At 46.2% G+C, this 15824-nt stretch overlaps 1 protein-coding gene across 1 annotated transcript; it reads right to left on the bottom strand.

Moving 5' to 3' along the window:
• Positions 1-13569: 13569 nt before the first annotated feature.
• On the bottom strand, positions 13570-14717 carry LOC119109291 (serpin B8). The gene has a single exon (XM_037232889.1). The coding sequence runs from the start codon at positions 14715-14717 to the stop codon at positions 13908-13910; it is 810 nt and encodes a 269-aa protein (XP_037088784.1). The 3' UTR covers positions 13570-13907.
• Positions 14718-15824: the final 1107 nt, after the last annotated feature.

Raw genomic sequence — 15824 nt, 5'->3', positions numbered from 1 at the left:
CTGCCAACATTGTAGCTTTGAGTGAATGGAGCCACACATCGGCCAACCGAGCGCTGGCAAGCTCTGTCTTTCGATGATGGTCCGTTCCAGCTGTGCTCTGTTTTTTCATATGTACAGTTTTGTACCATAAGCTATGAGGACTGAGCAGGGAAAAATGGCTAAGCCTGCTCTCAAAAGTAGGAAAACCGCTTTCTTTCCGGATTGTTTCTATGCTTTTCTCCAACTTCGATAGCAGGCTGTGGTTGTATACTCTTTCCCTCCTAATAGGAAACTACACCTCTGTTTTTGTATGCACTGAATGCTGTTTCGTACATCAAGCTTTAACTACGTTTCAAAGACGATATTTTGCACACATATACGAACGTCGGGATATTGCGTGAATGTCATTGAAGTTAGATGCGTCTGATAGATGCGCGAATGTGGAACCAACATAAGGGGGACACCGATTTCTTATTTTGGGAGTACCAAAATCCTGCCAACAAGCAGGCATTTAGCCAGCCCCGGTCTCCCCAAATAGCTTTTCCCCGCCCAGCCCAGCAGAACTTGTCCAGTAAAGGGATCCGAGGGGTGCCGTCTCGACATTTGAGGGTCAGTATCAGCACCCGTCAAGCGGCTGCGGTGACACGAGAGGTCAGGGGGATGTAGCTCAAGTTGTAGGCGCTTGCTTAGAATGTGAGAGATACGGGGATCGATACCCCGCAGCTCCTAATGTGAAGGTTTTGATTATTGAGACATGTGCGGGAAAAAGTTAAGCAAAAAACGCACTGCTTCAAGTTTCCCATAACCCGTAGGCTATCTTACAGGTCATGGACTGTAATGAATTGAGTTGCTGAGAATAAGAATCGGATAACCAAACCGGTTTCTCAGTTGTATCCAGTACACGACCTGTCATTTAAAACACGTTCTTTATAGCTGCGGGATATCGATTCCCCGTCCCCGTTGGGTGAACGCGGAGGTCCGGCCTCAGCTTATACTAACCTCCAAATGTGGAGATCTCGCCCTCGCTGGCTCCACCCACTGGGCACCACGTGTCGGGCAGGATGCGGTGGCGTCCGGAAATGTGAGCCATCTGTCAGGGGCTCAGGCAGAGCTCCCCTAGGAAGAGCAAAGGTTTGACAAATGGCCCGCTGAAAGTAAAGGAGCTCCCAAAAAAATCGCCGGATGTCGTTTATTGATTATTGAGGGCATGTTCTTCCTATATAAAACACATGGATATATATATATATATATATATATATACATATACATATATATATATGTATGTATATATATTTATATATCTCACACATTTCTACCCACTACAACTGGAATAAAGACCATACACTGCAGCGAGATCAACTCTACCTAAAATTTACAGTAAATACACTGACAAAATCATGCGTTTAATGACTGCATGAACTAAATCGCCGACGCTCTTCATTTTACGAGGGCCAAGTGGATTCATCTAAACGAATACAGATCAGAAAGCACGAGATTGAGGTGCTCGCTGAGCAAAACATCGTGATGAACTCCTGTCTTAGTCCTTTCTCGACCCTTCTAACCATAATCCAGCGCTCCACCACTTGAACTACAGCCCCACACGTTTGGTGAATCATCGGGTGAGCGCGGACGCCCGGCCTCAGCTTACACTGACCACCAAATGTCCAGGCCGCGTCCTATTCGGCTCCACCCACTGGACTCCCCGCGTCGGGCACGGCGCGGTGGCTTCACTTGCGGGAATGTGGGCGACCTGGTTCAGTCTCTTTACCTTTAAAGAGATCCAAATGTTTCTACAAGACTTTTGTGTGCGCTATACATTTTGAATACGCTATATGGTTTCAATCATCTTCTTTAAACTTGCGATATCAGACCGCCATACCTACACAATTTTGAGGCAGACCGGTGGCTCAAAGAGCATCATTGCAGGCCCGCTTCACCAATGCGTTCCGAAGGCAGTCACGATCACACTCGAGTGGCAGTCTTCGAACGAAGAACGTGCTATGGACCAATGCACCGTTACTCGGTGGCTTAGTGCTACGTGTCTATGTAATGACGCAGTCTCCGCAGTAAAATGTGATACTGACGAGGCCGTGGGCTAAGCAAGGCTTGGTATCCACTAACCGAAAGCTGTGTGAGTTACTAATTGGCTGAGTGAGCAGCCAACCGAGGATTGTGTCAGCGGCCTGGCCTGCGCCCTCCAGCATTGGACGGACCTACATCGTGGCGACCAGTTATGGTACTGCCATTACGCTTGTAGTAGCAGCAAGACAGGTTTTAAAAGTTCAGCGATAATATCCACCGTTATTTTGACGCAAACCGTTTTATCACCAAAGATAATGCACACATTTTCTGGTCGCAAAGAACTTTTAAGGGAGCGTTCCTCTTTACACATATTTCAAAAACGTTCTCTGATGAATCCATAAGACTTGCGTATATGATTCATGGCACTGGGGGAGGGAACTGCCACCCACCAATACGAAAAAAAACAGTTTTTTACTGCCAACTGTGTGGTCAAAATTTATGACAAACTGAGATTACTTCTTCTTTAAGCATCCTGATGTTTTGTGCCGTGCATACACAGTGCCATCGTTCGTAAAACGTTGTTCACCAGTGTGAAGTTCACGGTTATTTTGTGTCATTGCTGGATGTCGCACGTTGTGCATTGCGTAGAGACTACTAAGAGGTTAAGACAACCTTTTAAACATGCGATGGCTCGTTTCCCCCAAATATTTCTGAAGAGGTATTGCATAACAATAGCGACATCTTCACCTCGCGTCGCAACACTTACTCAAAAACAATGAGCAGAAGTTGTGACTGCTTATAAATTTCAGCCATTCATAGCATGTGAACATTGAAGGAAACAATGTTTTGCACTGTACTTGTCTGTGTCCTAGATACAAAACAATGTTCAAAGCCGTCCTCTGTCCTATGTTTTTATTAAACTCTGGGGGTGGAAAACTGGGTAGATGCGGGAGAAATGATAAAGAGAGCTAATTGCTCTTGCAAAGCAATTAGCTGATGCTCTTGCAAAGAAAACGAGCCGGAAAATGTTTTTTCACTCCATGTGCTTTGGATGTTTTTACAAACTTTACTTATAACTACAGAACAACATCGGCACTCTTAGTTGAAACAGCTCGTCAAAGGCAGCGGTCAGCAGTCTTCAATCAACAGAAACATGAAAAATTGATGACCTCCAAGCAGTAAAATAGTGACAGTTTTTGATGACCTCCAAGCAATAATTTAATGGAGATTTGTGTTAGGCCTGATGTCTAATCGATGCCAACAAAATGTCCAATGCCAGCTTCTATCCCATTATTTTTCATCTCAACAATTGAAAACTTCAGAGGCTGAGCAAAAATTATTAAAAACGGTAAACAATATGTAACATGAGTGTATACTCTCAAAACAGCATAATGCTGTGCGTTTGCCTTCGTCCCCTACCTAAACACGGTTTGCTGAATTAACTAAATGTGCCTATTTTGCTGCTCTGTTCATTTTGCTTTATCATTACAGTATGTTGTATAGTTCATCGTACCAGGAATTGTACGGGATGATTGTCAGTGTATTTGAGCCCTCGGTGCGGAGACTGGACATTGCGTAGGATGTTTAACAAGATGCTCACAATGTTTCACACAGCATGCGATGGCTGATTTTTCAAACTATTGCGCAATAACTGAAGAACAACATAGAAACCTCACGTTGAATCAGTCAGTCAAAGACAGTGGTCAGAGGTTGGTATTGTCATTCGACATCAACAGTCAACCAGTGGCGGCATCCAAGCAGTAAATGAGTGCTGTACTTTGTTTTGCATACCTTATGCATCATGATACACATGGCATGTTCTTAAACGCCTGCCTGCAAGTGGCTATTTGTACAACTCTACAAGTAAAAAGCTGGGGAGATTCAGCTGAAATAGGAAGGGACGGCACGCATGCTGTAACATGAGCGTGGGAATTCAAAAGATCAATATGCTGTGCTCTTGCCAGCATGGCCAACCTAAAAAATCACGTTCTGAGCCGATTTAGTGCATGAATGCTATGCAAAATGACATTGATGTCAAATGACAACCTGTGAAAAAACTGTTATGCTACTGACAGCCTCTGATTCTCCTTGGACCTGCTGTTTCAGTGTTGGGTACAATGTTATTGTGTAATTATTATCCAATATTTTGAGACAACCAGCCGTAGCGCGTTGACTGGAACATTGCCAATACATCCCACAAACTGGTGTACGTCCTACACAATTTCTAGTTTTCACACCTTTGCCTCAAGCATGTTGATAATCATCCGACACAATTTGTTCGCGCAATAAGCCATTTGACATGATTTACTGGAGAGGTCAAATGGACAGAATAGTAAACTGAGCACAGTTTCCCTTTTGAGACACTTATTTTGCGTGTGCAATGACGATAAGCGCGTAACATGATGCATGTTTGCATTCCTACACCCATCTGTAGAATGGTTGCTGTTCCGAATGATTTCATCTGAATCTCTCTAGTTTTTCAGGTGCAAATTTGAACACAAACACAGGACAGAAGTCGGCATTGCATTGACTGCCATCTTATGGCACGAATAAGACAAAAGGTATAAGAAACAAGACATTGTCTTCATATACCGTGAAGTGGCCGTTGATGGATGACATGGCATTGGAGGATGCTGGTGTGGATTTTGGATGACAGTCTCTGATGTTGTAGACAACTATGTTTGTCAAGACAGCCCACGGCCACCCGCGGTCAGCCCATGCAAGTTTTTTTTTAACACTCAAAATGAGATAGGTGATGAGTGATAAATGCACATAATGGGGGTGCCACTGCGACAAGAACCCATCGATGCGCTGCAAGGAACGGTGAATGCGAAAGTTGGGTTCCTGCAGTTAGTTCCACAAATCTTACCTCAAATCAGGCAATATTTACCACATCAATATGTTCAAAACAATATTTTTTGTTCGATGAAGTCAATGGTATTTCTTTCTTTTTAGAAAGCCCAGATTTTGAGCTATACTAAATCAAAACCACCTTTCCACATCACTCAACCTTGAGCTCACCTCAGCCAATGCACGCACACCTCGCAATACACGTCAGCCAATGCGTCAGCAATATGAGTGGTTGAGTGCATACCGAGTATTAAATATTTGAAGCTATTGGAAGAATCTCTTTGTTTTTGGAAGCCGATAGAATGAAGAAAGCAGTCGTTGAGTCGCTGCATGGAATACACTGCCGGAACAATTCATCATGTCGTTGTTGAGGGAAGTTCGTCCTTTACGTTTGTCAAAAAGACACACCTTCAGGTGTTTTGACCAATCAGTTGATGTTAGCAGCAATGGAAAGCCATTTAACGATGTGAACAATGATAATTCAATAAGATTATTTTCTCACCTATGGTATCGATGACTGCAATACTTAATCCACCAAATACCAGAAATGTGGAAAGTGGTAGCTTCGAGGCATGTTGAAGGATGGTCGGAGTGCGTAAAATAGTTGGCGCTAGTACTGAACGCAGTTTTCTTGGTCTATCAAGAAAAACTGTTTTCGTCTCACGACTATCAACATTGGTGCGGTGCGACAGACCTGCAAGTTTATCATTAATCCGTGTGCCAAGGACAAACTTTGTCTCAGCTGATTCCAAGAGGTTCACCCCCTCGATGACACCCTAGTCTGTAGTTCAACTGTCAGCGGCTTGAGCGGTCGCAGCGCACGGGCGAGTGTCGATCACCAGATGGTGGCGTCATGCGACCTTTGCACGGCATGTGTGACTGACGGAAATGCCTGTGCCCACCATCGGACGGGCGTTCACCAACGTCTGACCTGTAGCACGCAAAATATGACGACCCTTGAATGAGAACAAACAAGCTAGAATGCTTTCACTCGATGCACGCTGGGCGTTTACATGTTTTGTAACGCGGTAAAGCGAAAGGATTTCCGAACCGGTTGGAGAAATCTGGGTCTTTCTAAAGCTGTTTTCGTCTTCCTTCGATCCGTCTCCAAGTCAATTGCTGACTTGGATGGCGTTATCATTGAGGACTAGATGGTGAAAGTTTACTTCTTAGACTGCAATTCATTCTTCCGAAGTCATGGGAGATCATATTGCTTGCCATTGTTCAGAACAGGCTTCACCGCCCATCCGGGATTGACAAGCGCGTATAATCTACACATTATCAAGCCAACGTATGATGTATCATGTTAGGTGAAGGCAGGGGAATTCCGCGCGTGGGGTATTTCATAAGTCGGCTTTTCACCTGCTCTCTTAGGGCGGTGACGTCATTGGTGCGGAGACTTGAACGCGGTGCGGCCGCTAGCCGTGGGGCGTAAGCTGCGGGGCAGGCGGAACATCGGAAATCTTCGTACAGATGATGAACAAAATGTTAACGGGGGATGCACATGTCCATCGAGCCCATTACGTATGATCTTATGTCGAGTATGATAGTGTGCTTGGAAGGTCTAGCTTAAGTTCAAAACCACTACATTGTCATTAACCTTAAAATGCAACGGCATGAAAGTGAAAACGTACACACAATAATTATATAGGACAAGACAGCTAGAACATCTAGCCCTGTTCATATCGATAATGAGCAAATTGTTTTCGGCACCAGCATATGACCAGAGACCCAATCGCGTAAAACCTAGCGTCCATTGTTAATATATGGTTTGCAAGGTTATGCAGCCACCCATTACAATTGAATCTGCGTCGAAATTGAACACGCGTTTGCACGAACTTCACAAGAGATGGACGGCTGAGACATCGTACTGCCTTCGTGCCAATAATCCTCAACCTGCTGAGGATAAGAGAAGATAACCAGACGTCCGAATTCGTGTAACTTAATTGGCAGTATCATGACGTGCTAAATGCAAGTTCATATGTCAAGCGGTTCTAACGCAATCTGTGTGAAAAGAGATTACGTTCATACATGAACTATTGGAGATAGGCAACCTGAACATGGGGCTACTTTTTTACCAGTAAGCTCAAGTAGCTCATTACTGGTAGGTAAACCTTCCCGCGCGCTGACCAGGTGAAATTAAATGACAAGCATGATCATGCGCTTTGGGAGTGTGCGTTCCGCAAAGCCAGCACATTTCAATTGGTGTGGGAAGTGAATAGCCTGCTTAAGGCACAGGTTCAAGGGAGGAATGGGCCCCCGCCCAGCATCCTTGAATTCTAGCCCTCGCTTCATGACTGTTAACCGGAAAAAAGGTACAGAAAAATTGCTACGGTCCCCCAACGTAGGAGATCCTTTGCTGCTCTTGCGCCTGTGCGGAGGTCGACAAGCAACCTACGCTGGGTTTGGTCGCAAATTTGTTGTGTTTTTTTTGTCCGAGCTGAATTTGTAGTATTATGGGGAGCTGTATTTCACCAGCAAAGGTCGCAAAGGTCGTTACGAGGCCCACGTGCTACAACGGAGGCCTGAACGAGTGGTGACCGCCGCCAAAACACAATCATCCATTAACCAGGGTCACACCGGCGCGTGCACTGCCCGTGGTGCTTTGTACACATAACAATCTATGGGCACATCATCGCGGCTCTTTAAACTATGCCTAGGGTTGGGGTAGATGTAATTATTGAAGCTTGCTGCCTTTCGTGTAAAACGCACAGAGCTTCAGCAGCCTATCGCTGACGTTGTTCGGGTTAAAAAGAACGGCACCACAGATAGTTCTCGTGCTCTGCATTATGGCTTGACAGTATCAGGGATGAAGTCAGTACGGGATTGGCCATTCTAGGGTTCAGCTATTGTTCTCGGCGTCTGCGCGCGGACCTCCTGCCATCTAGCGGGTGATTCATAATGGTACGAGCGGGGGCGCACATGGACACCCGTCATGAATGTTCCACGGTGTCTCAATCAATAAGTTATATAGATTAAACCGCGATGCAGGGGCCTGTCGCATTGACAAGCTAGCATGTGCAAGCGAGCAGGAGCGGATCCAGCCGTAATTTAGGGGAAAATGGATCGAAAACGATCATCCACAGAAATAAGGGATGGAGAGCTGTGGAAGTGACTGATGGTACTTTGGCGGTAAGCCGGAGTTCAGGTACGTACGCGTAGCGACTGATCACCATGCAATATGCATACCTGGGGCACGGAATTTGACTGTTGATTGTGGTGACGGGGATAGAGGAGGAGGGAAGGGGGGGGGGGGGCAATCCTTGTGCCACGGTTATGGAGGAACCTAACGGCAGGCCAGCCCAGGGTGGTGAGAGAAGACGCAGTTTCGCGCACCAGCATGCGTTTCTCTTTTGACCACATCTGGCTTGTCTTCTACCTAAAACCCACCTCCCCCGAACCATCTAAGAACCCGAAGCGTGAGGCAACAAGGGTGACACTCTCCTGCCGCTAAGCCTCCTCCGCCCCAGTGCCCGCCCTCTGACGCCACGCGATACCAGATTTATGATACACGATGTGTACATAGATGTGTGATACACGATACCCCCACGAGACAACACAAAGCAGCTGTTCCATCCAAGTAGTTTTCATTGTCGACAATGTCGATCATCAAGACTCGAAACCACCCGCGGATCACCAGTTCCCGTCATTATCAGTGTATTTACAAAACGCTCCAGGCAGGTGGATAGATGCCAGATTTTAGCCATTTACAATGGTAAAACCGCAAAATACAGCGAGGCAACGATGAAATGGACGCAAAAAGGGCTAAAGACGATCAGTCAGGGGAAGTTATGGAGTGGATTCACGTGCTGTTGGCATCTAGCCGCTGTGCGCAGCCACTTCGGGTTTGGGTGGCGGTGATAGCCGGCTACAAGAAAGCTTTTGGGACTGGAGTCTAACCTAGCTTTCTGGTACAAAACGCTACGTGAAGCTCAAATTTGCACACGGAGACATCCTTCAGTATTTTCCGGTTCTGCCTGTTGGCACCCTTGCCACACTGCGCAGTGTCCTTCTCACACAGCACGTAAAGCTGCATGCGCAGGAAGGTCTGCAGCATGAGCGTCAGCCTGTTTCCATTGCAGGAGAGGTCCACAACTGCTCCGCACTGCTATGTTCCCCACAAATGCAAGCAGAAGGAATACAATTTGTAGCGTATGGAAGCAAGCACACATTCCATGATGCCTCTATTGTTGTGACATGGCAACAGTGATCACCATCAAATCCATATTTTATCCAAATTAGATGCGCTTGCAGATAGGTGTGGTACATAGAGTTGTAAACGGCACCAGGATTAAAAAACTTGTGCCTTACAAAGAGTGTCCATTAGCATTCGTGGCATCTGGTCTATCTGCAGTGTACAGACAGTGAATGGGGCAGGAACCTGGTGATAAATGTACTTAACCCGCTTTTACAATCCCGTTAAGAACTCAAGTCAAATTTAAGTAAAGTGCATCACCTTGAGTTCAGTTCTGGCTAAAAGGAGGCATCCGTCTATGTACTTACGCAAGTTACTGACTCAAATACCAAGTCGCGGCGAATGCCGCGCACTCTATATTCTATTCATTTAGAGAAAATAAACCTGCAACGCGAGACTTTGTCAAAACGTATGTGTAATAATTGCTACCACAGCTTGAAACACAATTTAGACAAAGAGATATGCGAATGTGAGGCGGTTACTCTGCAAATTCAGCGAAACGTCATACCTTGGGCTTGGTTTCTCCCCTATGGCGCTCACGAGTGGTTCTTTTCGAGGCGAATATTGACGTTTGAAATGGGAGTATCCCATGATCCATGCAACGCACTGGTTCAAACATCAACCAAAGCGCATCTCGGTAACAGTCCCTTGCTCTTTGGGCCAACCACAAACGTTATTTCATTCGCACCAGTAAGGGCGCGCACGTTGGTTACCACGGCGACGGCGGTTGCGACTGCAGGACAGAAGCGTTGGCATCGTAATTTGGACTTGCAAAGAAGTAAAATGGGTATCCCTATTATGTCTTGACGGTGCTACAGTGGTACTACTAAGTGTCATTTTAAGACGTAACTATTCATGAGGTTTCACTGTAACATTTTTTTGAGAACGTGTCTCAGAGGTGTGGCATTTCTTTGAACATAATCAAGCGCATAAACGTCTCAAGAGCACAACATACGTGGCTCGACACTTGCGATGGCGACGCAGACAGATGGGGACGGAGCGCTGCCGACCCCGCGAACAGATACGGACCGAGCACGGCAGGCCCCACAGGCAGGTACGGACTGAGCACGCCGGAATGCAGAGCAGGTGTGGACCGAGCACGAGCTCCACCACAAATAGTTACAAACCGCGCACGTCGGAAGGTAGATAGGCATGGGTCGAGCACCGCTGTATGGGGATATTACGTACGTCTCGAGCACAGCAGCTATGTGGACAGGAACGGAACGAGTAGGGCCGGGCTCGCAGGCAGGCACAGACCTAACACAGCAGTTTGTACTGCAGCAGACAGGAAACTGGCCACTTTCGCCACACACTGGCACCACCAGTGGCGGCACAATCACGGGGAGGGGGGATTCAATTTAACCCCCCTGAGATCCCGGGAACTAAGAAAGATATGAACATTAAATTACAGGGCGCGTTGACCGGTATGTAGACTAACTTAGGTCAGAGTTTGAGGTTTCTAGGTTATGATCTTCGGGTCAACTAAGGTCAAACAACGTCAATTTGCAGGTTTGTCTCCAAAGTGCCCCTAGAACCTAGATAACCGTTTCTAAGCAAGTGGTCACAAGCTCATTTAAGGTCAGTGACCTTGTTTGACCTTCTGAAGGCCATGTGACCAAAATCATACAATACTGCTTGCAGTTTTGCATTTGAATAAGCGATAAAGATTACGCTTGGCAGTATGCTCTTTAAGAAACAAGATGTCGACTTCGGTCATCTTAGACCAATCACCTATTCTGACTTCTGAGAAGTCCATGGAAGATGTATAATGCGGTTCCTGCTGCTAAAAATATCAAAATGAGCATCAAAGCTATTCCATACAGCGAACTTTAGAGTAATGAAATGGGTTTGGTTTTGACCATGGTTTGATTTATCGTCATTTTACTTTTTACATCATTTTACCATCATCATTAATTTACCATCATTTCCAACTGACCTTCATACCTGAACTTAGGTCAACGTAATTTCCCCATTTAATATCTGTGTTTCCTAAAAAAGCATCTCAGATATGTGTGGCTTCGTATACCATTCCGTTGTTGCAATAGATTGGACGGTTCCCCTAGAATTGCCTTCGCTGGAACCATGGCTCGATTTTCATCTGCCATAGGTCAGCGACCTTACAAGGTACATCCAAATTTATTATTCAAAACTATCCGCTATTTAATTGTCTACAGCTATCCCAAATTTGGCACGGCTACGCCACGTCGTTCGGAAACCATTCAGGAAAATCTTCGGGGGGAGGGGTGTCAATCTGGCCCACCCCCGCCTGAGCGCGTGTTGAGATTGTCACGTACGTTGTCATACCCGTCCTTAAATTCCACGCGATCGGTTAGTTAGTCACCTGCATCTCCCACTAATAGTTTTTTCGTTTGTTGTACAAAGTCAGCCCCATATTCTTACGACCCTTTTGCGAAAAAGTCTCGTGTGCACATCTTCACTTCACGTGACGTTGGATTTTAAAGATTTCCCGCATATGTTTGCAGAGCACATCGCGATATTTGCAACGACAAAAATTTAAGCTATCGGATTGCTGGTGATATGCCCCTGGTGCTAGCGGCTTTTCATAATCCGTGTGAATATTTTGATTTTCCGATGGCTCCTCAGTATTAGTATTACGTTTCGCTTGTGGCAGCCCGCAGGGTGTTGAAGTCTCAGTCTTCTCACTAGTGATGTCACGCTAGCGTTAGGCGAAGATGAAGCGAGAATCACTAGACGATTTTACCTCTCTCGAACAGACTTGGCTGAAATTATAAAATTACAATCCAATATACTGATATGACACTGACTTGAACTGGCTTGACATCAAATGACCTCGATATCACTTGGCCTTGATGATAACCTTCGGCAACAACGTGGCGTGATTCTGCCCTACATAATCACTCTCCTACGCCTGGTGTAAAATGGATGGTACACGACCGTTATTACTGGCACTCGAGGCACTTTAGTCTTTTAACATTGTGAATGCTGATATTGAGGGTAATGTGGAGTTTTCGATCACAACTGAATAAGTTCGAGAAACAGGCGGTCCAATGGCTGCAACATTCCTCTGGAAATGGTTTCATCCGCAAGGAATCACGTTTCCTAAAGCATTGAATGGCAACACTTCCCTCCCGCAAAATCATGAGATGCAGAAGTGTCCAGGTCTCAGGCATCAACGCAAATTATTGTACTATAGCATCAGGTGCATAAAACTGAGTTGCTTTGCCTCCGCATTTCTAAAATACGCTGCATTCAAAACGAGTCGGCAGGTTATATTTCATGAACGCGTGATCTGGGATATATTCTCCGTAAAGATAGGAACCGTACATGACAAAGATATTGAATGTTGGATAGTGAACATCATTTCTGTAGCAGTAGCGGGTGCGGAAGCATAGGAGCTGGCTTGGTAGGGTATGAGGCTCGTATCTGTCCGAACAGCCAAACAAATTCCTTGATGCCACGGCTGCTGTACATCTGCAGCCGTGAGAAAACTGGTCATTGTCTATGAACCTGCCAAACACGGTAAATACATCTTCCTGATCATTACTCTGAGCTCGTTGATGGCGAAGCAGACCGATCATTATTGCAGATCACAACAGCCTAGCTGATGAAGTATGCGACATATTGGTGACAACTGACTTAGTCATGCGTTAGAAGGACACGTCTTCTCTGCTAACCCAGGCAGTTCTCTGCAAGATATTCGCCGTATAGCTCTGAACAAGGCTCGAGGAGGAACGAGACCGACGAACGACAAAGCCCCGGACAGGATGGACATTTCGACTCCGTATGGGTTGTTGGTCCATACGCGTAGTTATTGAATTGTCCGGAGAACAAGCAATTTGTGCTCGCCTTCTTGATATTGCTCCAGAGATATTATACTTAATGACTGTGCTCTAGTGCACCCGTTATCTCGCGACCAATATCTTCAACTGACCTTAACAGGCCTAGGCTATGGACGCAGACCCTCCCGACGACTGCATTGACGCCACACTCTTTAAGAGCAGGACGTTGAGGACAGAGTCATTGCTGAGTCACACAGATCGTCAGAGCCATTGCTGAGTCACACAGATCGCCAAGCGCTCTACGTGATTATAGCTCAACGCAAAAGAAGCTGCTGACTTGGGTTGCTTTTGCGCAGTACTTTCGTTCTTCCTTACTCAGAAAGAAATTCGAGCCAAGGACTCATCATGCTAGTTGCTTTGGCTGCTAACCTTCAAGAAGACACAGGCATGCTGGCGTGATGATTCAAAATTCTGTCATGGATTGCATTGCATTGTCTCTTGTCCAGGCCAAATCAAAATTGTCTTCTTCGTCGAAAATGTTCTCTCATTGCAAACCTTCAACAGGCACCACGACTATCTCAGCATTGCGCATGGTCGGTATATCGAACCTGGTTTCATGTTTTATGAGCCAACATGTCCAAAAATTCAAAAACAAAGGGTTTATAAAGTGGTGGAATGTAAAAAACAGATAACATTTTCGCAAAAACGTATATTTCTAAGGCACCAGATCACCCACGTTAGTGCAGATAGCCACACACACACTACAGTCCCCCATACACTCCAATGAAAACCCAAGAAATCAAAAGACAAAGATAGTAACATTCCTTTCAACAGTGGTGCAGAGGACAGAAGTGTTCAACTCACACGGTGGGTTAGAACATTGTTTGCGAGTAGCAAACACTTCCCTAGATTTGCCAGAAAAGCATCGGTAAGGTTAAACATAAATGATACAAAAACTTTGTCAGAGAAGGGTCCCAGCTTTCCACCCGTTTATTCCGGAATGTGTGACGTCGGGTTTGCATGTTTAATGCGATCCACGCAATACAAATGTAAGTACTATGCCTCGTCTCAGAAAAGTGTGCATCATCATAGCCATGCGTCTATGGTGAAGCCACGTACGCAGAGAACAAGTTGATCTTGTGTTTTCTGTTCCAGACAATGGCAAAGAAGGGACGATCTGCCATAAACTGAACGGGTCGAGGCAGCACGTCAGTGACGGCACCCGCTCCTGCAGCTTCGGTACCTTCCTCTGTCACCTCAATAAACACCTTGTGGATAATGAGGCCGACAGCAAGGAACTTATCCGTAATGTTACTCAGGTCTGCCTCTCGCGTAAAGACTTTGCGAATTCCCAACTGCAGCATGGTTCTGTTTAGAAAGCCACCTGCTCTTATCTTGAAACGAGGCATGGTTATCTGAACAGACGACGAACGCAAACGCTGCATGATAACGGCGACGTCAAGAATGTCCAGGGAGTACTTCAGACGTGAAACGGCAGCCATATTTCGTGTCAGTGGACGCAAGATCAGCATAACATAGTTTTCGTCCGTGTACGGCAAGGAGATCGCATCAAAATCAGACATCTTTACATACGGCACCCGGGTAAAAAGCTTCATCATGTCGACCTGCTTGTTTCCTGAGGCCGTGAGAAACGGTCCCTTCACGGTCATATCAAATGGGGTTAGCCACAGGCCCTTGAAGTAAACTGCACTGAGCAGGACCAACTTGAAGCGCAAAGCACTCTGTGAGACAAGGTTCTGGATGCGGTTTCCCGTTGCCTTGGCTACGCCGGTGTTTATTTCGTAGGCCGCCTGCCCCGTGAGTGAAAACTTGTTCACGACAGCATGAAAGTACTCGTGCAACAGATCCTTAAATCCCGAATTGATTTTGAACCGTCGTTTGATGTACATCCGATTAAACACGAGGTTGGTGATGTTACCAGAACCGCAGGTGAAGTCACTGAGTGCGCTTTTGTAGCATGTCAAAAAGCTGCTGCCGGCACTCGTCTTTATGTCTAGGACCGTGGCCACCTGGGGAAAAGAAGACAATAATGCAAAATGTAATTGTATTTTCAGAAGGCATTGCCGCCACCCATCAAAACGCAAAACGTTCACCGTGCTTCGTGCATGTACGTGTACGAGGCAGTCTGAGACAGTACTTGTACGGGGCAGTCTGAGACAGTACTTGTACGGGGCAGTCTGAGACAGTACTTGTGCGTGTACGGGGCAGTCTGAGACAATACTGGAGTACTTGAACAATTTGAGTCAGCAGCACGGTGGGCAGAGCTCGTTACCACGCACGTACCTCATGTCTGGTGTCGCCTCTGGCTCCGAGCCAGACCTGTGTCATCAGTGTGGACATGGCGAACGGGGCAATAGCCTGGTTCTTGCTCAAATCAGTCGTAAATGCCTTCAACAGCCTCAAATCCAGACCATTTGGGACACAGGCCCCAGCTGATGCAGCTACCATCAACAGAACCCATGCGGTGCCTGCAATGATGATGTTGCAATGACGACGTAGTAATGCATGCAATGTGACGACGCAGCGCAATGATAATGTCAAGATGAGGATGATGCTTTGACTCGGAAACGAGCCTTTATTACGCACATCTTAGTGCGTGGTGTTATTCTGTATGCCACTTATCCTCGCTTGCCGAGGGAATAGAAGCATCGCGGAAAGCATCAGAGCAGTAATGATATTGATTCGAAAAACCGCCGCCGATATTTTGCGGGTATTGGCACTAGCGAGACCCGTTCCTCGTGTACCATAGGCATCTTTTACGCGAGGTAAGTAAAGTAAACTGGATGGGGTGGCTGTTCGTTGCCCTCGAAATTTAGGGAGTTTGACAGCTGTGTTGCGAGATGGCAAGATGAATAATTATGGCCGCCTGTGTCACCGTTTCCACTCAGACATCCTATTACCTAAAAGTTGTACTGTTACTCAAACGCACCAACTACACCGGTGGTATTACCGTAGGGAAGGAAAAGACGCCCAATGCGATAAGTGTGGGTTGTGCA

The sequence above is a fragment of the Pollicipes pollicipes genome, unplaced genomic scaffold (genome assembly GCF_011947565.3).
Source record: "Pollicipes pollicipes isolate AB1234 unplaced genomic scaffold, Ppol_2.1 Scaffold_7231;HRSCAF=8579_pilon_pilon_pilon, whole genome shotgun sequence".
Classification (NCBI taxonomy): domain Eukaryota; kingdom Metazoa; phylum Arthropoda; class Thecostraca; order Pollicipedomorpha; family Pollicipedidae; genus Pollicipes; species Pollicipes pollicipes.
This window is presented reverse-complemented; position numbering and strand designations above follow the sequence as displayed.